Here is a 27,038-nt window from a genome sequence, read left to right on the forward strand (position 1 = left end):
ATTCTTAATTATGGAGAACAAAGTGACAGTAGCTGGAGGGGAGGTGGGTGGGGGGGATGGGCTAAATGGGTGATGGGCATTAAGGAGGGCACTTGTGATGAGCACTGGGTGTTATATGTAAGTGATGAGTCACTAAATTCTACCCCTGGAACCAGTACTACACTATATGTACACAACTAACTTGAATCTAAATAAAATTTTGGAAGAAAAAATTTAAGAAAGAAATGCAGAATTTTGGCAGCACTCCAGTTTAATGAATCAGAATGCATTTTGGCAAAATCTCCAGTGATTCATATGCACATTAAAGTTCGAAAAGCACTGCTTTGGTATGCTTTAAGGATTTAGAAAACTCAGATTGACTAAAGACTCTGAAAAAAGTATTTTCCAGCATTAAATACGTATTAAATCCTCAGCATTCATAAGGAGTTTATCATTTTAAAGCTATTTCACTCCTAAAGTAATATTAAAGTGTGAAGAATCAAAAAGATACATCTCCCATTAGCACCTACTTTCCACTATCAGTCTGATCTAATGTTAATGAGGAGACCAAGAAATGACTGAAATTAATGTCTTGAGAACTTATAAGTAATTATTACTGCAAAGTATTCAGCAATAACAAGAAGAAGGCAAGTGGAGACTGAATCCTACTCCTGTTTTGCAAGTGGAATGGAGACATAGGAAAAGAGATGGGAGAGTGCAAGCAACAGTGTCTGAGAAGAAAAACATGTATGCTGAATCTCTAAGACCTATCACAAGAAAAAGAAAATGGTAGCCCTCAGTGCCCGATGTCTTACTGGACACGTGGCAGCAATGGTAGAATTCCAAAGTGCTTGGGATGATCCTATGTGTGAAACCCCCAGTGAATCACAGAAAGGTTGTGGGGGTGAGGAAGCAGGACTCCAAATAATAAGCAAGGGGGTGGTAGAAACAGATCTCAGAGGAAACTCTTGACAAAACAACATTGGCATGTAAGAGATGTTTATTTCCAAATTAATGGATGTTTATAATACCTCAGGACCCACAACTGTATAACTGGAATATATGAGAATGAAAGTCTCTATTTCCATAAGCATTCTTTTTTTTTTAAATGTTTGTTTATTTTGAGAGAGAGAGAAAGAGAGAGAGAGAGAGAGAGCCTGCACGCTCATGAGTGGGGTGGGAGCAAAGACAGAGGGAGACACAGAAAATCCCAATCAGCTCCATGCTATCAAGTGCAGAGCCTGACACGGGGCTCGAACCCACAAATGGTGAGATCACAACCTGAACTGAAATCAGTTCACCACCCAGGTGTCCCTCCACAAGTATTCTAAGCAGCCAATCAAGACATTGTGCTTCTCGAGGAATTTAAAAAAATTTTTCTTAATGTTTATTTATTTTTGAGAGAGAGAGAGACAGAGCCAAGCAGGGAAGAGAGAGGGAGACAGAATCCGAAGCAGGCTCCAGTGTCTGAGCTGTAAGCACAGAGCCTGATGCGGGGCTCGAATTACAGACTGCGAGGTCATGAGCCGAAGTCAGAAGCTTAACCGACTGAGCCACCCAGGCGCCCCAAGGATTTATTTATAAAGCATAAATATATTTGACACTTAACATGTGCCAAGCATTACACTTGGCTCTAGAAATATAGTGTGAGGCGAACGTGATAACCACTACACTACGGAAACCCACTGTGTGTGTGTGTACATGTATGTATATGTGTAAGTATATTACATACAATATAATAATGGGCACAGATGTAGTCTGTCTTAACAGAGGTTAGAGAGTTATGATGAAATATAGCTTATTTATTTTTAAGGAAGCAAAGCCCGATGCAGGACTTGAACTCATGATCCATGAGATCATGACCTGAGCCAAAGTTGGACGCTTAACTGACTGAGCCATCTAGTCGCCCCTCAAGTTAAGTTTTTAACAGAGAACAAGTTTAAACCACTTTGGAATTAAAAGCCAGAAACCTGATAATCAGGTAGAATGGGGTCCTGAAGTGATTTCATGCCTGATCAGTCATTGCCAAACCTGGCTGTGATGCTTGCCAAAGACACCAAAAGGTTGGGCCCCACTCCAGGGTCTCTGAATAATAATAATAATAATAATAATAACAGGGGCACCTGGGTGCCTCAGACATTTAAACTTCTGACTCTTGATTTTTTTCTGCTAGTAGGTACAGACACAGGATTTGAACGCAGGCTGTGATTTTAACCTCTATACTAAGTTCTGGCTGGATTTCAAAAGTATGATTTTCTACTAATTACCAAACACTAATTAACAGCCTTTTCAGCTTGTGCCCAAAACTAAGGCATGGGGGTTCTTCCAAGGAGTATTCACTCTAGGTCTGAATAAGGACTATTGTCAAATAGAGTTTGTTCCTCAAGACAGAGTCAAGATGCTATAAAGCCATTTTTAAGCAGTTGGTCAACATTGTCTTCTTTTATGAAATCTGAAACACATCTGGACACCTTAATGCCATTCATTGGTTTAGAAAGTGATTTTATTTTATTTTTTAATGTTTGTTTATCTTTGAGAGACAGACAGAGACTGAGTGTGAGCAGGGAAGGGGCAGAGACAGAGGGAGGCAGGCTCCAGGCTCTGAGCTGTCAGCACAGAGCCCACCCAATGCAGGGCTCAAACTCACAAACCATGAGATCATGACCTGAGCTGAAGTCAGACGCTTAACCAACTGAGCCACCCAGGTGCCCCTAAAAAGTGATTTGAAAAGCAAACCCAAATGCATGCCACTTTGAAGATCAGTAAAGGAGGTTGGTATTCTTTGGCATATAATTATTTTAACTATCTTTTAAGTAGATGATACCTAAACTTAGTAACAAGTTGTAGGACTGGATGTACATATTAATAACTCAATTTTAAAACTGAATATATGCAAGGACAAGAAATCCCAGTTGCAGGCACCCTCTGCCCTCTTAAGACAGGCCGTGAGTTTGAGCCCCGTATTGGGCTCTGTGCTGACTTGGAGCACACAGCAAATATATTTATGCTTTATAAATAAATCCTTGGGGCGTCTGGATGGCTCAGTCGGTTAAGCTTCTGACTTCGGCTCATGACCTAGCAGTCTGTGATTCGAGCATCAGGCTCTGTAACATCGGGCTCCGTGACATCGGACTCTGTGCTGACAGCTCAGAGCCTGGAGCCTGCTTCGGACTCTGTCTCCCTCTCTCTCTCTGCCTCTCCCACTGCTCATGCTCTGTCTCTCTCTCTCAAAAATAAGTTATAAAAACATAAAAAAAGTTTTTTACATTGAACCAGAACTGAAAGAAGGAGAGGGGATGAGAGGGGAGTGGAAGGATCATAAAGTTAGAGAGGACTGAAAAGGGGATCCCTGGAAGGAGTTGTAAGCAGGTATTTCAAGATCACTTACTTATTAATGCAGACCAGGAGCAACCACTCTAAATTTTCTAACTACTTTACATTTTCTTTTCTTTTCTTTTTTAAAAATGTTTATTTATATGAAACAGAAAGACGGAGAGGAAGTGCAGCAGAGGGGCAGAGAGAGAGAGGGAGACACAGAATCTGAAGCAGGCTCTAGGCTCCAAGCTGTCAGCACAGAGCCTGATGTAGGGCTTGAACTCAAGAACCGTGGGATCATGTGAATGACCCTTCACCAACTGAGCCACCCAGGCACCCCACCACTTTACATTTTCTAATATTTGTTATTTTTTTACACTCCACCCTCACACTGCCCACCCGCAACATTGTTACTCTCTTTCAGATAGCAGCAAAACTCATTAAATGAAAATGATCTCTGGGGCATTTTCATAGACATCAGTAAAGAAACCTGTGTCCTATTTTGCTTCCAGCATAGGGAAAGAAGAACCTGAATAGCACCTGAGGTGGTAGCAGCTGAGAAGAGGTCAGCAGGTTGAATTCTTCCAAGTTTAATCATTGTTAAACCCATCATACATTTCCTGATGAAAGATAAAATATCTTGTTGTTGGAGGAGGTCATCAAGAGGTAATGATCACTGGTTGACTAAAAGGCTAGGCTTAGGCAATTGGAGGCTCCTCACCCCTTCTCCTATCTTTGGGCAAATCTCCATTGAATTCTGGGTAAATCAAACAAGTGCTGAGGAGAAGGGTCAACTGGCAACCAGTAAGCCTGTCATCCTTGCAGACTGGTAACTGTGAAACAATATAAATTGCCTGTGGGGCACAAGGAACTAGGAGAAGCAATCCAAAACTGCAGTAAGTGACCATAGTGCTTTCAACAGCCCAACATTGCCAGTGGAAGAGTCAGATGGCTCATGGTGAATGACTGCACACTACCTAGAATTGAACAAGGTAGTGCGTCCCCATCCAGACAGCGGTGCCCAACATTGCCACCATCTTAGATACCTTGGCCAGAGTCCTAGGAGTGCACTGTGCTGCACTGGACTTAGCAAATGCCTTTTTTCAGTACACCCCTGACCACTGAGTCACAAGACCAATTGGCGTTTACATGGGAGAGGCAACAATGGGCCTTCCAAGTGCTTCTCCAAGGTTACCTGCACAGCCCTACCCTATGTCATGGGATGGGAGCCTGAGACCCACCCTGGTCTCCTTCTCCATATCACTAAAATGGGCCCATTACATTGATAATACAATGTTAACATGGGAAGACTTGCTTCTGCTGCAGGACACCCTGGAAGCTTTATTGGAGAGAGAGAGGATGGGCAGTGAACCCACAAAATTCAAGGCCAAGACATCACTGTAAAGTTTTTGGGAGTTGTCTGGTCGTATAAGACTTCTGTTGTCCCAGATAGGTGCAAGCCTATCCAACCCCTAAGAATGTGAATGAGATGCCAGTCTTTGTAGGGATTTAGGGGCTTTGGAGGACTATATCACCTGGTAAAGAACAGTAAGACACCCCCCCCCCCAACTGGGGATCAGAGCAGTAAGCTGTCTTTGAAAGGCCAAAATGCTAGAAGGCAGGTTAGTTCTGAGCATCGCTCAAGCAAGACTGCCATTTGAATTAGATGGGTCTGTGACTCCGGAATATATGAGCTGGACACTGGCAGAAATGAGAAGGGGAGAGTACTCCTAGGATTTTGTCTCAGCTCTGGAAGCAGGCAACAACCTGACATACCACCATAGAGCAACAGCTCCTATCAGCATACCAAGGTCCCCTTCAGGTTAAGCCTCTCACTAAGGAACAGCACATTGTGGTAAGAGCTTCCCTACCTATGAAGGGATGGGTTGAGAATACGTTCCATTGACCCACCTCTGCTATGGCTCAAACTCCCACTGTGATTGAGTGGCATGCCTGTTTGCAGCAGAGGAGCGCCCTGTCCACCAGCCTACTAGAAATGCAGGTACAGTTAGGACCTGTGGGGTATATCGATCCTCCAAGTGCCCCTGCCCCTATACCTGTTGTGTCCCTGTAGCCTGTGGGGAGGTAGTGGGGAAATTTTGGCTGATGTCTGGTACACAGATGGGTCTAGTCCAGGAAATCCCTCTGTGAGGACTGCAGTCACTACTTAACCCAGTAATGACACCATCTGGATGGAAACAGGAACAAAGAACAAAGTTCAGCAGCCAGTGGGCTGAACTCAGAATGCTTGGCTGGCGATCAATCGCTCGTAAGTTCTAGCTGTTAATCCTTTGTTAACCCTTTGCACTGACAATTGGATTGTTTTAAAGGGATGAGACCCATGGCTTGGGCATTGGGAAGCCGAGGGGTGGATGATTATAAATAAGCCCTTGTGGGGATCAGGATATGTAAAAAGACGTTTGGGTCTACCTACAAGGGGCTGTGGTACAGGCTGTCTTCTACATCCCTGCTTATAAAGTATGACATCCCCTGGCAATCAGGAAGCTGATACCTTAGCCCGTATTGCCCTTGAACTATAGTGACTCATGTTTTGTGTGTTCTAAACAATGCCAAAGGTAAATACCAAAGGAATCTTGAGTCACCCACCAGCATTCTCAACCAGTATGGGACTGGCAAATTGATTATATCATCTCCGTCCCTCTGTGTGAAGGTTGTACATATGCCCTGGTTTGTGTGGACACTGGCGTCTGGCCTAGTCCAAACTTTCCCCTGGCACTATGTAAACCAGGCTGTCACCATTAGGGGATTATAGAAACTGAATATCATGTATGGATACCCTCATCAATAGATGTGATGGTGGGGGGGAGGGTCCCATTTCAAGGGTCATGATGTGCAAGACTGGTCAAAGTTATGACAGTGAGGAGTGCCTGGGTGGCTCAGTCAGTTAAGCATTTGACTCTTGATTTTGGCTCATGGTTTGTGAGATCAAGTCCCACATCGGGCTCTGTGCTGACAGCATGGAGCCTGCTTGGGATTCTCTCTCCCTCTCAAAATAAATAAACATTAAAAAAAGAGTCTTGACAGTAAAAAGAGGTTCCTGCTCCCAAGCAGCAGGGTTGGTAGAAAAGAAAAATGGAATATTAAAGGAGCAGATGACATTACTAACAGGTAAAACCACCTTGGCCAAGTAGACTAAGGTACCATTCCAGGCATTAACACATTTTCATGATCAACCAGTAAGACCTGTTGCCCCAACTCATACCAAGAATCAACAAGTTATGCTGCTGAAAACACCAAATCCCATCACACCTGGGAAAGGCATTATCTACTGGAATTTGCAGTGGGAAGTTCTGCTGGGATTGGTGGGTTATTTTGCACTCCTGGGTGAGGAGGAACTACTCAGTCTCCTCTGGGATCCCATTGTTCTGCTATAAGCTTAACCTGTTGTTGAAACATACTATACCTGCAATGGAACAGGTACCATTAAAAGAGGGGGAGAAGATGGGGGTCTTGCTCTGGCATAACCCACCCCTAATCCATCTCACGCCTGACAGTGCCGCCTCCCCTGGCCAACATGTATGGTATACATGACTTGGTCAAAGTCCTAAAACTGTAGCCACACTAACATCTAAAGATGAGGCCTTGGCATTCTTGTAGCAGGGAAACACCTCCCCATACAATTTCCTACTAAACATCTGTTTGACCTTAGACTCTGCTGCTCCTTTGGTGTCCAGTTGCAGGATGGGCACCTGATGGAAATACCTTTCTACAGTGGGCCCACTCCTATGTCCAACAAAGAAGTCAATCCAACCGATGGGTATGTGGGCAGCTGTCCCCCTCTAGCTCCTCAGGCTTGCCACGGTGGGTATCGCCTTTCCAGGAAAGGGACTGAAAGGCCCTAACACAGTACATTAAGAAGGATGAGCTAGGACTAGCACTCTTGATTTCATCTGATGTTACCAGTACTAATCTGGAAACCTGGCCCATGGCACACACGATCAATAACACTGGGCATGGGTCTTCTTTTTCTATGAATTAAACTACACATTTATTGAACTGCTGAATGGATTGGTTCTAGAAATACCACCACTGAGCCAGATCTGGGATGAGTTTATGGACATTCGAACACCTGGGCACCCCTTTATTAGTAAGAGAAAAGTTATTCTAAACAGAACCAACCCAGCTGTAACAGGAATATGAGACAGACATCATGGGAACTGTGTAATCATCCTGTCATATTAAGGGAAAGTGACTGGTTTGGCACTGACTGGTCACATCACCTGGGTATTTATTGGGCAGCCACCCAAAGGGGCTCAGTGGTACAAATCTTTGGCTATGGCTCCCACCTGGGTGGTGGGACCACTGCACCGTGGGTTTTCCCTTGGCACAGGGGAGAATCGCCCCCCTCCCCACCACCATGGTAACAATAGTTGCCAATTTCTCTCTTCTCAAGACTAGGTAGGTACACCGTGTCTTTCACTGACATGGATTATTTGGCTGTGGCTGTTGTCTTTGTTTCCTCCATTGGTTCGGTGGATGTTATAGCACATATAGATGCCCTTACTAAATTCATCCAGGAAATATTAAATGATAACCAACAAAACTTGTCCTTACTGAATACTGAAATATCTCTAGTGAGAAGAATTGCCCTCCAAAATAGAATGGCTTCGGGCATTATTTTTGTCTCAAAAGGAGGCACCCGTGCCATTATCCGAACAGGTATGCTGTGTGTTCATACCTGATGAGTCTGCTAATGTATCGCCTTTACTAAATCACATGAGAACACAAGTGAATCCCTGAAGGAGCCACCCCCAAGCTAGGGAACTTAATAAATCAGTTGTTGGAATCATGCAGCTCTTGGTGGAAAAAATAATTGTTTTGAGAATCATTATCTTAATCTGTGTTTTCTTTTGCATGTAACCGCACTGTTCCTATGGTATCTGCCCCCCAGTGCAGACAGACACCAAATGAACCACCTCCGTGATACTGAAACCCCTTGCTGACTGCTTAGGGGACACTATGGAAGAGGGGGTTGTGTGACACTCCCCCCCCCCCCGTAAAAGCTGGTCAGGAGAAGTGGCATGTTGGGAGGAGGTCATCGAGAGGATGTGACCACAGGTTGACCCAGGAATTGGACCCTCAGAGACTTCTTGGGATGTGTATTCTGCTTGCCTTCCTAGTGATGTGGTTTTGAGACCATGTGCATGGTACTGATGGAAGCCAGTTGACGCCTCTATATGAATTTTTAACATGTGGTGGGTGCAGAGATCTACGTGTATTACTGCTGCCCAGGACAAGCCTCATATTTAAGGTCCCTTGCTTATTTAAACCTGCCACCTACCAACCTGGAGTGGCCTGCCACTTTTTTGGGTCTTTCTGTGTGCTCAAGTTTCAGATTGCACCTGGGGAGCTCCTGAGGTTGCAGACTAACACTCCTGTGGGGCCCTTAGTGGCAGAGAGGTTTACAAGTATTAAAGAACCAGGAGACTTACCTGGAACCTCCAGAGTCCTCCGATGTCATGAGTCCTTTCAAAACAGACTGGTTCCAAGCCTTCTTCCAGGCAGCACTTGATAGAAGAGAGCCCGCTTGCACCTCCTCCAATCACAGCAATTCTTTTCTTGGTCATGGTCTCCAGATGTCTTCACCAGGCTGGATCAATGTAACCTGTCCAAAAACAACAACAACAACAACAACAACAACAACAAAAACCAAAACCAAAAAACGGACAAAAGACAGAAAGCACACATCAGTTAACACATTTCGAGGAAGAGAGACCTTGGTCTCCGCATCCAAATAAATGCTGCCTCAACAGGTGCTTTGGGGGAAGCCAGATTCTGCCTTCCCTTTGGCTGTAGGGAATGGCTGCGCAAGGGATATGGGAGCCCTGCGTTTGCAAGACCCAGAGCTGAGAGCCCCACTGCGGTAACCCATCTCACTGTCTTTTGCAGCACTTGGCCGATCTTTCAGCTGTCATGCAGGGGCTACTCTGCACTTCAGCTGTTATCAAAGACATATAAAGCAACTGAGTGCAAACAGCAACAGCCAATGGGGAGGAGCCATTCCTCTCCACCTCCCTCCAGCCAAAGCCCAGCCACTCAGCGGCACCCACTCCCTCCTGCAGCGAAAATATAACGTGGGCCAACCCTGCTTTGGGCAGAAAAAAATCCTACAACCTTTATTTTTCAGCTGTGGCCGCCCAGACACGCAACTACCCTCCCTGGAGACAGAGTGGCCCTGTGTCTCTATCCCTCCCCGCCCTTCCACATCCACTTTTAACTTCCTGGTATCTGCCTTAAAGTGACAAACTCCTCCTGGTGAAGGGAAACCAGCGACAACCCCAAAGCAAGTCACGCTCTAAAGGCTTGAGTGGAGAACGCCTTTCAGGAGATCTGTTAAAACAGACCCCAGCACCCTCCTTCCCCCTCCCACCCCACTCTCACCTCACAGAGTGGCTCTTTAGTTCCCCGCTGGTGGTAGAAATTTACTTACAATACCTGTGCACTGAGCTGGCTGCTGGGGTTCAGTGAGAAAGGGATTGTTTCCTCCTTAGAGAAGCTTATAGTTTAGCAGAGAAGTCCAAACATAAACAGAATTTCAATAAAATAGAAAAACTTTTTAAAAGTGGTTTCTCTCACACAGTTACATATGTGATTAAAAACATAAATATCCACTTTGAAAATAGAACTTGAGGGGCGCCTGTGTGGCTCAGTCGGTGGTCAAGAATCTGACTTTGGGTCAGGTCATGATCTTACAGATCGGGCCAGTGAGTTCTAGCCCCTCCTGCACGTGCATCCAGCTCTGTGCTGACAGCTTGGAGCCTGGAGCTGCTTTGGATTCTGTCTCTCTCTCCCTCTCTACCTCTCCCCTGCTCATGCTTTGTCTCTCTGTCTGTCAAAAATAAACATTAAAAAAACAAATTAAAAACAATTTTTTTCAAATATAAAATCATGCAGAGGAGGCCAGTGTAAGGGATGTAGGATTTCACACACCAAGTCAGAATCAGCGCCTGTCCAACCCAGGAGTCTGCTCTGATAGATGTGAGGGGTTGTTGGAGATAAGCAGTGGCTGATGCCATCCATCTGTTTACCTTCTACTTACTCCCTCAGTCAACTTGGCTTAAGATGGTTTGATGTCAATAATGTCAGCCCTGGGTTTTGACTTGCTGGCCTCCCCCAAAGCATCCTCCATGGACCAATAATTATCATTTCTCAAGGACTCACCTTGTGTGTTTCAAAAAGCCTGATGGGAATGAACCCATGTAATTTCTCAGCAACCCCATGAGGCAAGCATATCATCACCCTCATCTTCCCAGTAAGTGGAAAGGCAAGGATGCAAACCACACAGTTTAATTTACAAATGAGTTATTCATAAATTGGATAATTTTGAATGTACTAGAGATGCCTAGGTTCAGGAAAAGAGTGAATACTTTTACAAACTGCATATTAATCTCTCCCTTATTGATTTACTTTTACAATTTCAGAACAATGCAAGAATTACTTTTAAAACTTAATATTTTAAAATGTAATTTTACTTTAGTTCTTTACTACTTAGTGTTTTGCAGTCAATTACAAATAATTAGGTCAATTACTCAAAAAACAATTTTTTTTTAGGAGCACCTGGATGGCTCAGTTTGTTAAGTGGTTAAGCGTCCGACTTCAGCTCAGGTCATGATCTCATAGTTTGTGAGTTCAAGCCCTGCCTTGGGCTCTGTGCTGACAGCTGAGAACGTGGAGCCTGCTTCAGATTCTGTGTCTCCCTCTTTCTCCGCTCCTCCCCTGCTTGTGCTCTTTCTCTCTCAAAAATAAATAAACATTTAAAAACAATTTTTTTAGTTTATTTATTTATTTAGAGACAGAGACAGCATGAGCGGAGGAGGGGCAGAAAGAGGGAGAAGAGGGAGAATCCTAAGCAGACTCTGCTCTGTCAGCACAGAGCCCCACACAGGCCTCAAACTCAGGAAACTGTGAGATCATGACCTAAGCCAAAACCGAGAGTTGGATGCTTAGCCAACTGAGCCACCCAATTACTTTTAAATTTGGAAAATACGTTTTGTATTATTTTTAAATTACTTGTAAAATGTTTTAAACCTTGACTCAAATTCTGTTTCATCTAACTGCCAGTCTGCAAATGAGAGGATTTCTTCACTGGGCTGTAACAATACATACAAACTAAAATACAGGTAGGTTCTACCCAGTTACTCATGCTATTGGGAAAGAACAGTAACACAAATAACAGGATAGATGACAGTGACTAATTCCAAGGTAATATATATGAGGCTTTTGAAGGAGTGTGTGTACATGCATGTATGCATGTGTGTGTGCATACATGTGGAATTGTCCAGAGGAGTTTCTGCAAAGGTCTAACCCAGGAGGGGCTTTTGAACAACATAGCCTTACCTCTAGTCAGAGGTTCTCCCATGTCCTAATTCTTTCTGTTAAGTCTGCATTTTACATTCATTCAATAAATATTGTGCTTTGGAGGCCACTTCTTTTAAGATGGCAGCCGTAAAAGAAGGAGCTTAGCTTAGATCTTGTTTGAAGAACTTCCAAGGAAAGCTGCCTGATCAGCACCGGACTGTGACATGAGTGAGAAATATACATTTGTTGAATTAACACTTGGAGATTTGTTATGGTAGTAACGCTTGCATCAATTAACCCTGGCTAGTACAGGAGTCACTTACAGCATAGCAGCAGCTATCCTACGCCTGCTGTGGGCTAGGTTTTTTGTTAGGCACAGAAGAGGGAGGGAAAAATCATACCGAAAGGACCTGAGGAGATAAAGCACAGGCATTGTGGTAGACTGAAAACATGGTCCCAAAGAGGTCCATGTTCTAATCCAAAGAACCTGTGGATGTTACCTTATATGACAAAAGAGACTTTGCAGATGCGGTTAAGGTAAGGATCTTTCAGATCATGAGATTATCCTGGATTATCCAGGGAGGCTAATGTAATCAGAGGTGTCCCCATAAAAGGGAAAGTGAGGAAGGTTTGATTTTTGAGACAGAAGGCCACGTGGATGGTTGAAGGCGGATGGTATGCTGCTGACTTTGAAGACGGAGGAAGGGCCCAGGAACCACAGAATGCAACTCTAGAAGCTGGAAAAAGTAAGGACACGGATTCTCCCCTAGAACCTCTGGAGGGAGCACAGCTGTACAGACACTGTGATTTGGGGCCCAAAGATACCATTTTGGGTTTCTGGTCTCCAGAAATGTAAGAGAATAAATTTGTATTGTTTCAAGCCACTAAACTTATGGCAGTTAGAGCTGCTCTAAGAAATAAATTCAGATGTGGTAAACCCTTGCACAAGATGCGGATACAGAGATTCGTTCAAGCGTAATCTGAAGGACACATTCTGTGAATCAGTTTACTTGAGATGAAACGTGGGGCAAGCAGCCATGCTGTGTTTCCCATGGCTCCTGGCTGCACGCCATACTGTTATAGAACGAGCAATGGAAGACCCTGCCCTTCGTGATTTTCAAAGATGGTTAGAAACACAGACTATAAATCCATTTAAAAGATTTAAAGATATTTTAAAATACTATTAATGGGGCACTTGGGTGGCTCAGTTGGTTGAGTGTCCAACTCTTTTTTCTTTTTTAGAGACAAAGTGGGGGAGGGGTGCAGAGAGAGAGAGAGAGAGAGAGAGAGAAAGAGAGGGAGGGAAGGAAAATCCAAGTAGGATCTGCACTGTCAGCATGGAACCCTATGCGTAGCTTGATCCCAGGAACTGTGATATCATGACCTGACCCAAAATCAAGAGCTGGGTGCTTAACCAACTGAGCTACCCAGGCATCGGACTTTTGATTTCGGCTCAGGTCCTGATTCCAGGGTTGTGGGATGGAGCCCCGCATCAGGCTCCACACTGAGTTTGGAGTCTGCTTAGGATTCTCTCTCTCTCCCTCTGTCCCTCTCCCCTGCTCACTCTCTCTCGAATAAAAAAAAAAAACTATTAAAACAAAACAAAACAAAACAAAACAAAACAAAACAAACAAGGGACAACTCCCCAATGAGGGAATGATTGGGTTCTAAAAAGTTTTCTAAACAATTGTTGAAAATCAAAATGCATTTTCCCATAGAAACAATGTTACATTCTATGCTTAAGGCTCCAGAAGAGTCATAAAAATCTTAAAGTAGCACAAAAGACAATCAGGTTAAGTTAAAATCCTGAATCAATAGGGAATGAAAGTTTTGTGGTAATGGCTCCAATTCATTCACATAGAGAACACCATTCTTACCTAACGAGTCCTCTCATTTACTCCTCAGGCAGAAGGGTCCTTTTTCTGGCATGTACATCAGAGACAGTTGAGACTTGGACTAGGGTGGGACCAGTGGAGATCAGGAGAAGTAGAGGATCCTGGGTATGGTTCAGAGATAGAATGTGATAACGGATGTGGAACAGAGGTGTCATATAGAGCATTTTCTTGTGCATGTTTCCAGCCAATACCCACCTCCAGATGTAAGAGATATTCTTATTTCTATTACCATAGTCTTTTTAAAAATTGAGGTAGAATTGACATGTATTAGTTTCAGGTATGCAGCAGAGTGACTTGATGTTTATATATTGTGAAATGATCACAGTAAGTTCAGTTAACATCCAGGAGTCTTATTTGTTCTTGAACTTTATTTAAATAGAATTATACAGTATGTACTCTTTGTGCTCAGTATTGTTATACAACTTAATGTTTTTAAGATTTATCCAAGTGGTTTGTATGTAACTGTAGTTCGCTCTTTTTTTTTCTATGAATATACAATTTGTTTATTCATTCTCTTATTAATGAGCATTTGGATTAATTCACTTTTTGGTATTATGAAGAAGGCTTTTTATTTTTCTGTAAGTCTCTGTGTGTGTGCATGAGTACACGTGTGTGTTTGTGTGTGTGTGAACATGTGTTCTCATTTTTCTCGTGTGCCCGAGTGGAATTGCTAGGTCATCACGTAGGCATATGTTTAAATTTTTTTTTTTTTTTTGAGAGAGCGTGCAAGCAGGGGAGGGGCAGGGGGAGAAGGAGAGAGAGAGAAACTCAAGCAGGCTCCATGCTGAGCCCACAGCCAGATGCTGGGCTCTATCTCACAACCTTGAGATTATGACCTGAGCAGAAATCAAGAGTCAGACGCTTAACCGACAGAGCCACTCAGGCGCCCCAGTATATGTTTAATTTTAGCTGAAAATGCAAAAAAATTTTCAAAAGAAGTTGTACTATTATACACACCTACCAGCAGTATATGAAAGTTCCAGTAGCTACATAGCCTCTCAGCCCTTGGCAGTATTACCATTGATGTGGGTGTGTGATACTATCTCATGGTGTTTTAATTTCCCTAATGACTAAAGATGTTGAAATTCTTTCCATTTAATTTTTTGGCCATTTGTGTGTATGTGTGTGTGTGTGTATTTTTATTTGTAATATTTATTTATTTTTTAGAGAGAGACACAGAGTGAGAGTGGGGGAGGGGCAGAGAGAGAGAGGGAGACACAGAATCCCAAGCAGGCTCCAGGCTCCAAGATGTCAGCACAGAGCCCGATGCGGGGCTTGAATTCATGAACTCTGAGATCATGACCTGAGCCGAAGATGGACGCTTAACAGACTGAGCCACCCAGGGACCCCAGTATATATATTTTTTGCCAAGTGTTGGTGAAAATCTTTTGGTCATTATTTAAAAGCTGGGTTGCCTTATTATTGATTTGAAAGACTGCAGTCTGCTTACAAACCCTTCACATAACTATACATTTCAAATATTTTCTCCCAGTCTGTGACATAACTTTTCACTTTGTGTCTTTTGATGAGCAGAAGTTTTAAATTTTGATGAAATTTATTTAACAGTTTTTCTTTTAGTTAGTACTTTTTACTCCTATTTAAGAAATTTTTGACATCCGAAGCTCATATAGTGTCTTGTGTTTCCAGCTAGAAGATTCATAATTTTAGATTTCAAATTTAGATCTATGATCTGTTTTATTTCTTTTTTGAGAGTGGTAGAGGCAGAGGGAGAGGGAGAGAATCTTAAGCAGGCTCCACGCCCAGCATGGAGCCTGACATGGGCCTCGATCTCATGACCTTGAGATCATGACCTGAGCCTAAATCAAGAGTTGGATGCTAACCATCTGAGCCACCCAGATGCCCCTATGATGCATTTTAAATTAATATGAATGGTATAAGTGTAAGGGTGAAAGTGAATTTTTTTTCCATCTGGATATTGCATTCTTCCAACAGTATTATTCTATGAATTTTCTTTCCCCTTAAATTGGTGTCTTTGTCATTGGTCATATATGTATGAACCTATATCTGGACTCTGTTCTATTCCATTGATCTGTTTGTTTATCCTAAACCTATACCATATTGTATTAATTACTTACCTTTAATCTAAAATTTGAAGAGTAGTTATATATATCTTCCATCTTTGTGCTTATTTAATTTAATTATATATATATATATATTTTTTTTTAAATGTCTATTTATTTTTGAGAGACATAGACAGAACATGAGCAAGGGAGGGGCAGAGAGAGAGAGAGAGAGAGAGAGAGAGAGAGAATCCAAAACAGGATCCAGGCTCTGAGCTGCCAACACAGAGCCCGATGTGGGGCTCAAACTCACAAGCCATGAGATTATGACCTGAGCTGAAGTCAAACACTTAACCAACTGAGCCACCCAGGTGCCCCATATTTTATTTTATTTTTTAATGTTTATTTATTTTTGAGAGAGAGAGAGTGCATGAGAAGAGGAGGGGCAGAGAGAGAGGGAGAGAGAGAGAATCCCAAGCAGCCTCTGTGCTGTCTGCACAGAGCCCAATGTGGGGCTGGAACTCATGAACTGTGAGATCATGACCTGAGCTGAAATCAAGAGTTGGATGTTTGACTGACTGAGCCACCCAGGCGCCCCTGTGCTGATTTTAAATATGATTTTGACTCTTCTAGGTTTTTTTCAATTCCACATAAATTTTAAATTTAACCTATCAATTTCTACCAAAAAAAGTCTCCTGGCTTTTGATTAGGATTACATTGATTGTGTAGACCAACCTGGGGAGAACTGACATCCTAACAAATAAGTCTTCTAATCTGTAAAATAGACTCTTTTTCCTATTATTAGGTCTTCTTTGATTTTTTCCCCATGTTGTTTCATAATTTTCAGTGTGGAATCTTGCATGATTTATTTAGTCCTGTGTATTTTATTTTTAAAATCCTATTGTAAATGGTATTGTTTTTACATTTTCATCTTCCAATTGTTTCTTGCAAGTATGAAGAAATACAATTGATATTTGCATATTGACTTTATTTCACATGGCTTTGCTAAATTCACCTATTACTTCCAGTACTTTGTAGATTTCTTGTATAGTCTATGTACACAATCATGTCATTTATGAATAAAATGCTACTGTTTTCTTTCCAATTTTTTATTAAAAATTTTTTTTCTGTCCTTATTGCACTGGTTAGGACCACTAATACAGTATCGAATAGAAGTGGTGATAATACATATTCTTGTCTTGTTAGGGGGAAATATTCATTATTTTATCATTGAGTGTGATGTGATTTGTATATTTTAGGTAAATAATCTTATCAAATTGAGGAAGTTTCTCTCTATGCTTAGTTAACTAAGGCTTTTTATTATGAATGGGGGTTGAATTTTATAAAATGCTTTTTCTGTGTGTGATAAGATGATCCTGTTGTTAAAATTATATTGAATGATTTTTTTAATGTTAAGCCACCTATGTCTTTCTAGAATAAACTCACATAACCATAATGTGTATAGTTCTTATATAACGTTGTATTTTATTTGTTAAATTTTCACTTTGAGTTTTTTTCTGTCTATATTCTAAAGGAATATTGCTCTAATTATTTTTCCTTGTAATATCCCTGATAGGTTTTGGTATCAAGGTTATGCTGGCCTGTCTGAAAGATTTTGTATAGCCTTGTTGATCTTTTTCCTTAAAAGTTTGGTAGCATTTACCAGTGTAGCCATCTGGATCTAGCATTTTGTTGTTGGAATGTTTTGAATTATAGATTTAATTTTATTGAAAGATACGGGATTGTTCCAATTTTCTCTCTTCTTGTGCTAATTTCTGTAAGTTATGTTTTTCTAGGAAGTTGCCCATTTCATCTAGTCTGTCAAACTTATTGGCATAAAATTAGTCATGACATCCCCATATTATTCTCTTAAAGTGTGTGGCATCTAGAGTGATGTTGTCCCTGCCTTTCCTAATATTAGGTATTTCTGTTTTTTTCACTCTTCCTTTTCCTTGATCAATTTTGTCAATTTTATTAATCTTTTTAAAGAACCATCTTTTGGCTCCGTTAATAATCTCTGTTTTATATCTATTTTCTATTTCATTAATTTCTGATTTTATGTTTATTATTTCTTTCATTCTGCATTCACTCTTTCTTAAGCTTGTAGAGATATTTACTTAATCAAATCTCCATCTGAGAACTACTATATCTGCATCCCACAAATTTTCATATGTTGTATTTTCATTACTATTACTTTCAACTATTTTCTAATTTCCACTGTAATTTCATCTTTGATGAATGGATTATCTTCTTTGTTTTTATTAAAAAGTTTTTAATGTTTATTTAGTTTTGAGAGAGAGAGAGAGAGAGAGAGAGCCAGTAGGGGAGGGACAGAGAGAGAGGGGGAGAGGATCCCAAGCTGGCTCTGTGATGACAGCAGTGAGCCCAAAGCAGGGCTTGAACTCATGAACCGCGAGATCATGACTTGAGTCAAAGTCAGACACTCAGCCCACTGAGCCACCCAGGTGCCCCTAGAAGTGACTTAATTTTCAAATAATTGGGGATTTTCTAGATACTCTATCATTAATGATTTCCAACTTAATTTTGTTGCCTTTAAAGAATGTAATTTGTATGATTTTAATCCTTTGAAATTGATTACTAGTTTAATGGCTTAGCATATGTTATATCGTGTTCAGTGTTTCACATACATTTGAAGAGACTGTGTAACCTTCCGCAACTGTGACTTAGGTTAAGTTGTTTGATATTGTTGCTCAAATATCCTATAACCTTAGTGATGTTTTGTCTGCTTGCTGTATTGATTATCAAGGAGGTATGTTAAATCTCCATGTGTAACTCTAAATTTGTCTTTCCCATATAGTTCTGTTAATTATTTGCTTCATAAATTTTGAAGTCATATTACTAAGTACATACACACTCAGGATTATGGCTTCTTTCTATGGAATGTATCTTCTAATTATAAATTTCCTTCTTTTTTCTTTCACTTCTTCCTTCAAACTTACTTTGACATTTATTAATATAACCATATCAATTTTCATGTGGTTTCTATTTGCATGGAATATTTTTTCTCATTTTATTTCCAGTTACTCATATTTAAATCAATTGCTTATATTTAAAGTGTGTTTTTTTGTAGGCAGGATATTGTTGGGTCTTTTTTTTTTTTTAATAGTCTGACAATCTTCTTTTCTTTTTTTAAGATTTATTATTATATTATAAGTAAGCTCTACACCCAAGGTGGGGCTTGAACTCATGGCCCTGAGATCAAGAGCCACATGCTCTACCAACTGATCCAGCCGGCACCCTGACAGTCTTTTTTTTTAAAGAGTAATTAGTGCTGTGGTGCCTGGATGACTCAGTCAGTTAAGTGACTCTTGATTTCCACTCAGGTCATGATCACATGGTTCTTGAGATTAAGTCCTGTGTCGGGGTCTGCACAGACAGTGAGGAGCCTGCTGGTGATTCTCTCTCTCCCTCTCTCTCTGCCTGTCCCCTGCTCACACAAGTGCTCTCTCTCAAATAGATAAATAAACTTTAAAGACTAATTAGTCCTTTTAAATTTATTGTGATTACTGATACAGTTACTGGAAATTGATTTATTTTTATTTTTAATTTATTATTATTATTTTTTAAATGTTTGTTTATTTTTGAGAGAGGGAGAGAGACAGAATGTGAGTGGGGGAGGGGCAGAGAGAGAAAGAGACACAGAATCTGAAACTGGCTTCAGGCTCTGAGCTGTCAGCACAGAGCCCAACAGGGGCCTCGAACCCACGAACCATGAGATCATGACCTGAGCCGAAGTCAGACGCTTAACCGACTGAGCCACCAGGCACCCAAAACTGATTTATTTTTTAAATTTTACATCTCTTCTTTGTTTGTTCCTCCTTTCCTTTCGCTTAACCAAGTGTGTTTTAGTTCTTAGGGATGCCCGGGTGGCCCAGCTGGTTAAGCATCTGACTCTTGATTTTGGCTCAGGTCATGATCTCGTGGTAATGAAATGAATTCCCATGCTGAGCTCTGTGCTGAGCATGGAGCCTGCTTAAGATTCTCTTCTACCCTCTTACTGCCCCTTCCCTGCTTGCTCTCTCTCTTTCTCAAAGAATAACAAGTTAAAAAAAAAAAAAAAAGTATGTTTTAGTTCTTCATTTTTCCTCTTTTATTATCTTTTTAAATCATTTTTTTTACATTTTTAGTGGTTATTCTAATGATTACAATAAGCATCCCTAATTTATTACTGTCTATCTTGAATTATTCTTTAATTGCTCCACAACATAAGAGTATTACAACAGTATGCTCATAATTTTATTTCCCCCGAATTTCGTTATTATTGTCATATATTTCACTTCAACATGTTATGAAATCTACAATACATTGACAACCTTCTTGTTTTACACGGCAGACAGTCTTTTAAAAGAATTTGAAATGAAAATTTAAAAAATGCCATTTGTCTCATATCAAAATATTACATTCCTGGGGATAAACCCCCAAAGATGTGCAAGTTCTCTAGGCAGAAAGTGGAGAAAAATATTGGAAAAAATGTTAAAAACCTACATTGATGGATGAGACACCATGTTGGTGAGTTGTAGGAGTCAATATTGTAAAGGTGTCAGGTCGCTGCAACTTAGTCTTCAAATTCAATGCAATGCCAATCAAACCTCAACATGTAGGAGAGTGCGTGTGCACATGCACATGTGTGTGAGGCTGATTTTAAAATCTTGGCCAAGACATCCAAAAAAGAACAAGACTCACTAAAGAAGATGAATAGGTGGCAAAGAAGCATATGGAAAGATGTTCCACATCATGTGTCATCAGGTAAATGCAGATTAAACTGACAATGAGATAATGCCACACATCTATTAGAATGGCCAAAATCTACACCACTGACAACACCGAATGCTGACAAGGCTGTGGCGTGACAGGAACTCTGATTCATTGCTGGTGGGAATGCATAACAGCACAGCCACTTTGGAAGACAGTTTGGTGGTTTCTCACAAACTGTATATGCTCTAACCATACATGCAGCAATCATGACCCTTGGTATTTACCCAAAAGAATGGAAAACTTATGTCCAGGGGCACCTGGTTGGCTCAGTCAATTAAGCATCTGATAGCCAGCAAAGGCAGCCAACGAAGGAGAGACACATGGATCCGAGAGCTCCACTCTGGTAACTAAGGAGTGTATCTATGGACACAGGTCACTCTGACCCCTGGGCCCACTTGGCCCCCAGTGGCCAAATCTGGAGGCATTCCAGATGATGATTGAACCTAGTCGGTTAAAGTACAGAATCGTTCATTGGTTCCTAGGTGCATTGTCTCTCTGAGAATGTATAAGGTGTGGGTTTCTAAGGCCCTCTTGGCCCCCTTCCTGGCACCTTGGACCCAAGCGAACACTTTTGTTCTTCAAAACCATGAATGGTTCAGGGAAACAACTAAGAGGTCATGTCCCTGTAACTGTTCCACTTGAGGTGTTGAGAGATAAATGGCCTTTCATGAAAACAGCAAAGCAAATATTTTGTAAATTATAAATAAACATAGATACATAATAAAAACAATAAAAGAAATTAATCAATAAGCAAAGGGCAGGAGGGAACGTTATGACAAAACAATCATGTTATTCATTGTTGGGTGATTATACAAAGGAACAACTTTAAAATTGGGTAATGTTAGAAAAACATAGATGACGTATGTTGCAAGAAAATCACTAGCATATATAATGCCACGTTTACTGCAATAAATAGGCCAGTTCAACACACTGCTGTTGTCTGTGTCTGTTTTATTTTAGTTTCAGTTTTTTATTTTCCAGTTTTTTATTTTAGTTTTATTTTATTTTCACCGACGCCGTTCTTCCTTCGGGAACCCCTGGTTGCTGGAGCTGGTCTCCGGCACTGCTTGGAATTTTCTGTCTTTCTCTGTCTTTCAAAATAAATAAATAAACTTAAAAAAAGAAAAAAGTCTCCCCTCCCACTGCCATTGTGAACAGCTGCGCCTTGAAGAGCTTGAACATCTGTGTTCAAAGAGCTCTTCTTTGGAGGTTTGAGTTTTGAAACAACTAATGAGCATTTTGAGCAATGGAGAATGCTTACAGACTGTGTGGTAATGACAGATCCAAACACCTCACACTCCAGAGGCTTAGGTTTGTCACATATGCCACTATGGAGGAGGTGGGATGGAAGAGTTGTGGAACCAAAGAGGGTGGTCTCAAGAGAGGATTCTTGAAGACCTGGTGCCCACTTAACTGTGACAAAGATTTTTGTTGGTGGCATTAGAACATCATCTAAGAGATTATTTTGAACAGTGTGGGAAAATTGAAGTGATTGAAATCATAACTGACTGAGGCAGTGGCAAAAGAGAGGCTTTGCTTTTGTAACGTTTGATGACCATGACTCTGTAGACAAGATTATTATTCAAAAAGCCATTCTGTGAATGGCCAGAGCTGTGAAGTAAGGATATCTCTAAGCAAGAGATGGCTAGTGAAGGTCGAAGTGGTTCTGGAAACTTTGTTGGTGGTCATGGGGGTGGTCTTGGTGGGAATGACAACTCTGGTTATTGAAGAAACTTCAGTGGGTGAGGTAGCTTTTGTGGCAGTCAAGGTGGTGGTGGATATGGTGGAAGTAGGGATGGCTATAATGGATTTGGTAACGATGGCAGCAACTTGGAAATGGCGGAAGCTTTAATAATTTTGGCAATTACAACAATCACACTTCAAATTTTGGATCCATGAAAGGAGGAAATTTTTGAAAGCTCTGGCCCCTAAGGTGGTGGAGCCCAAAACTTTGCCAAACCATGAAACTAAGGTTGGTATGGTGGTTCCAGCAGCAGTGGTAGCAATGGTGGTGGCAGAAGGTTTTAATTACTGCCAGAAGACCAAACTTAGCAGGAGAGGAGAGCCAGAGAAGTGACAGGGAAGCTACAGGTTACAAAAGATTTGTGAACTCAGCCAAGCAGGGTTGGCTTTAGTTGTGGTGGCAGGGCCTAACTGCTACAAAGAAGACATGTTTTAGACAATTCTCATGTGTATGGGCAAAAAAACTCAAGGATTGTACTTGTAACTAATTGTATAATAGGTTATTTTAGTTTCTGTTCTGTGGAAAGTATAAAGCATTCCAACAAGGGGTTTTAATGTAGATTTTTTTTTTTTTTTTGCACCCATGCTGTTGATTGCTAAATGTAATAGTCTGACACTGAATAAATGTCTTTTCTTAAATCAACTTGCATTTCTATATACCAGCAGTAAAAAATTAGAATCCAAAAGTTAAAAACAGTACCATTTATAACAGCTCTTCATAAATGAAATAATAGGTATAATAATAGTAGGATATGCAGGATCTATATTTTGAAAATTTAAAAATCCAAATGAAAGAAATTAGAGAAGACCTAAATAAATGGTGAGACATATCCTTTTCATGGACTGGAAGATTCAACATGGTTGAGATGTCACTTTTCCCTAAACTGATATAAAGACTTAATGCAATACCAATTAAAATTCTAGCAGAATTCTTTGCAGATGTAGACAAGCTAATTCTGAAATTCTTATGGAAATGCAAATAAACTAAAGTAGCCAAAACAACTTTGTAAAACAAGAACAAAGTTGAAGGAACACATTACATGTTATTAAGACCTACCATCAAGCTACAGAAGAGAAGACCATGTGTTATTGGTGAAAGAAAAGACACTTATATCAGTGGGACAGAACAGACTGCAGATATAGACCTTAATAAATTTAATCATTTTAAAAAATGAAAGTACAAGGGCAATTCAATGGAGAAAAGACAGTCTTTTTAACCAATGGCCCTGGAAAAAGTAGACATCTAGACACAAAAAGTGAACACTGACCTATATCTGACACCATACGCAAAATTAATTCAAAATGGACGGAAGACCTAAGTGTAAAATATAAAACCATAAAACTCTTAGAAGAAAATATAGGAGAAAATCTTCATGACCTTGAGTAGGGCAAAGATTTCTTGGCTATAAAACCAAAAGCATGATCCATAAAAGAACAAATTAATAAATCCAACTTTGTCAAAAAAAAATTTTTTTTAATTTTTTTTTTATGTTTATTTATTTTTGAGACAGAGAGAGACAGAGCATGAACGGGGGAGGGTCAGAGAGAGAAGGAGACACAGAATCCGAAATAGGCTCCAGGCTCTGAGCGGTCAGCACAGAGCCTGCCGCGGGGCTCGAACTCACGGACCGCGAGATCATGACCTGAGCCGAAGTCGGACGCTCAACCGACAGAGCCACCCAGGCGCCCCCAACTTTGTCAAAATTTAAAGCTTCTCCTCAAAAAACATTAAGAGAATTAAAAGACAAGCTATGGATCAGATAAAAAGTTTACTAATCATATATCTCACAAAGAACTTCTACCTAGAATATATAAAAAAACTCTTAAAATGGAAAAAAAAAAACACCCCAATTTAAAAAAAAAAAGTAGGCAAAAGATTTGGACAGATACGTCACCAAAGAAGACATATGGATAGCAAATACCACGAATGAACTCATTAGTCATTGGGGGAAATGAAAATTAAAACCAAATGGGAAACGATTACATGCCTATTAGAATGGCGAAAATGAAAAATACTGACAATATCCAGTGCAGGTAAGGATCTAGAACAACTGGATCTCTCATACATTGCTGGTGAGAATGCAAAATGGAGCAGTCATTCTGGGAATCAATTTGGTAGGTTTATATTATATAAAGTTAAACACCAACCACATGACCCAGAAATCCTGCTTCTACATACTTAGTCTAGAAAAATGAAAACAGGTCCATACAAAAACTTGTACATGACGGTTCATAGTTGTATTACTCATAACTGCTCAAAACTAAAAATAACCCAAAATATTCTTTCACATTTGAATGGATAAACAGTGTGATGTATCCACACAAGGGAATGCTACTCAGCAGTAAGAATGAATGAACTATTAATACATAAACAACATGGATGAACCTGAAATGCATTATACTAAGTGAAAGAAGCCAGGTTCAAAAGCCAGTATATTTCCATTTATGTGACATTCTGGAAAAGATAAAACTATAGGGATGATGAACAGATCAATTGTTTCTAAGGGTTAGAGATGGAGTGAGAGACTGATGAAGGAGTGTTAGAGTTGTTCTGTATCCTGTTTGTAGTGGTGGTTATAACAATCTATGCAGTAAGACTGATAGAACAGTAAACCAAAAAAAACCCCAAACAAACAAACAAACAAACAAAAAAAACCCAACCCACATGAATTTGCCATATGTAAATTTTAAAACAATAAATTAGTTGAAATATATTAGAGGTTGGACTCATCTTGGGTCAAACTGAAGGTCCACACAGCCCACAATTCTATGTCTCTTAGTGCCATAAAATAGGATGGTTGCTATTTATCCTTTCTGGTCTTATATATACAAGCATTTTTTTAATGGTTATCTGTCATTCTATTAGGTATAATGGACTCATTCTTGCGCTGAAAACACATTTATCTTACCTTTTTAAACCACACACTTAAGGTCACAGTAACATTTAGTAACATTTCCTTATAAGGTGAAATTTCAAAAGTCCAAAAGAATCAACTGGGTAACTATTTGTACTAAAAACAGAGTTCAATAAAGAAGCAAAATATAAGATTAACATACACAAATCAATGTCTTTCCTATATGCCAATTAAAAAAAGTAATGGAATACAGGAGCCCATTAACAATAGCACGGAAAACTAAACATTTCCTAAATAAGAAAGTATATGCAAGACTTATATGAGGAAAACAATAAAACCTGACTGAAAGACCTAAAATATGACTTGGATAAATACCTTGTTCCCAGATAGAGTGCTTTAGTATTGTAAAGATTATTAAGTTTCCCAGCCTTCCAACATTAATTGGTAATGTCAAGGCAATTTAAATAACTCCAGTTGCATTTTTTATGGACCTTGACAAGTTGATTCTCAAATTTATTTTCAATACTGGAAAAGAAAATGTATAAAAAATTAAAAGGAACACAAAAATTGGAAAGAAATAAAGCAAACTAAAACATTATAATGACTGAAATGGTGTGATATTGCTGTAGACAGAGATGGCCTCATATTATATAAAGGAATTTAGTTTGTAGTAAAGATGATATTTGAAATCCTTGGAGAAAAGGATGAATTATCAATTATTACCTATTTAGGGAAAAAGTTAAAGTTAGGTCCTGACTTTCTAACGTATTAAAAAATAAATTCCAGAGATAAATGTAAAAACAAACTGGAGAAATACTAGGAGAAAATACAGGGAAATATAATCTGAGAGAAAAGGGAGGCCTTTTAACTAAGAACGGTAAGGGAAAAGTTTTACACATGGAAATTCAAAACTTCTGTACACAAATAATACTAAATGAGGGATATAGAAAAGCTACAAGCAGGAAAACATATTGCAACGTTTTAAACAAAAGATTAAAATTACAAAAAAAATTTTTTTAATGTTTATTTTTGAGAGATAGAGCATGAGCGGGGGAGGGGCAGAGAGAGAAGGAGACACGGAATCTGAAGCAGGCTCCAGGCTCCGAGCTGTCAGCACTAACTGTGAGATCATGACCTGAGCCGAAGTTGGACACTTAACCGACTGAGCCACCCAGGTGCCCCTTCAAAAGATTAAAATTTTAAATGTGGGAAGAGCTTCCACACAACTGTAAGAAAAAAGGCCTGTGTGCCTGAGTGGCTCAGTCGGTTAAGTGCCTGACTTCAGCTCAGGTCATGATCTCTCAGTTTGGGAGTTTGAACCCTGTGTCAGGCTCTTTCTGTCAGCACAGAGCCTGCTTCAGATCCTCTGTCTCCCTGTCTCTGTCTCTCAAGAATAAATGTTTTAAAAAAAAGAAAAAGACAGGGGCGCCTGGGTGGCTCAGTTGGTTGAGCATCTGACTTTGGCTCAGGTCATGATCTCACAGCTCGTGAGTTTGAGCCCAGCGTCAGGCTCTGTGCTTCTGCTTCTGTGTCTCCCTCTCTCCCTGCCCCTAACTCACTCGCATCCTGTCTCTGTCTGTCTCAAAAATAAATAAACATTTTTAAAAAAATGAAAGGAAAAAGACAATATAATAGAAAAATAAACAAAGGATATAAATAGGCCATTCAAGAAAGAAGAGATTAAAAATGGCCAATTAGTTTATGAAATAATCTTCAATCAGATGTGTAACCAGAAATTTAGGCAATGAGATAGCTGTTTTCTTCATCAGGTTGGAAAACAAAACAAAAAGACTGGTCATGTTAGCTGGAGTTAATAGTGAACAATTTGAAATAACTTCTTATGTATAAAATATTATATGTTGATATATTAGAACAATCTGAGCCAGTACATTTAAAGCTTTGGCTCATGTACTAGATTACCTCATATCCACTTGCATTGCAGTGGTCAAAGCAAATTAAACAGACTCAGCCTATTGGAAGGCACTAACGTCAAATGGATAAGGACATAGATAGATGTCTAATCATTTTATAGGATGTCGATAGTCACATATAGGGAGAAAGGTAACAGTTGGGAACAGTAGGAGAGTCTACCAAAGCTGGCTGCCCATGTCCCCACCATTGAGTAGAGAGGCCAC

The 27,038-nt window shown here is 40.2% G+C and overlaps 1 protein-coding gene and 1 long non-coding RNA gene across 3 annotated transcripts in view; one reads left to right on the forward strand and one right to left on the reverse strand.

Moving 5' to 3' along the window:
* LOC122240833 overlaps nucleotides 1-8,754 on the forward strand; it is a 46,360-nt gene extending 37,606 nt beyond the window's left edge. For both annotated transcript variants that reach the window (XR_006220534.1, XR_006220533.1), the window contains exons 3-4: nucleotides 3,807-3,960; nucleotides 8,207-8,754. This is a non-coding gene — a long non-coding RNA (uncharacterized LOC122240833). The remainder of the gene's footprint in view (nucleotides 1-3,806; nucleotides 3,961-8,206) is intronic.
* FMO5 (flavin containing dimethylaniline monoxygenase 5) overlaps nucleotides 1-9,831 on the reverse strand; it is a 33,313-nt gene extending 23,482 nt beyond the window's left edge. Inside the window, exons 1-2 of the mRNA XM_007092578.2 lie at nucleotides 9,193-9,831; nucleotides 8,748-8,920 (exon numbers count right to left, since the gene is read on the reverse strand). Coding sequence (XP_007092640.1) covers nucleotides 8,748-8,882 — 135 coding nt within the window. The 5' untranslated portion in view covers nucleotides 8,883-8,920; nucleotides 9,193-9,831. The remainder of the gene's footprint in view (nucleotides 1-8,747; nucleotides 8,921-9,192) is intronic.
* Between the last annotated feature and the right edge of the window lie 17,207 nt (nucleotides 9,832-27,038).

The sequence above is a fragment of the Panthera tigris genome, chromosome C1, assembly GCF_018350195.1.
Source record: "Panthera tigris isolate Pti1 chromosome C1, P.tigris_Pti1_mat1.1, whole genome shotgun sequence".
Classification (NCBI taxonomy): domain Eukaryota; kingdom Metazoa; phylum Chordata; class Mammalia; order Carnivora; family Felidae; genus Panthera; species Panthera tigris.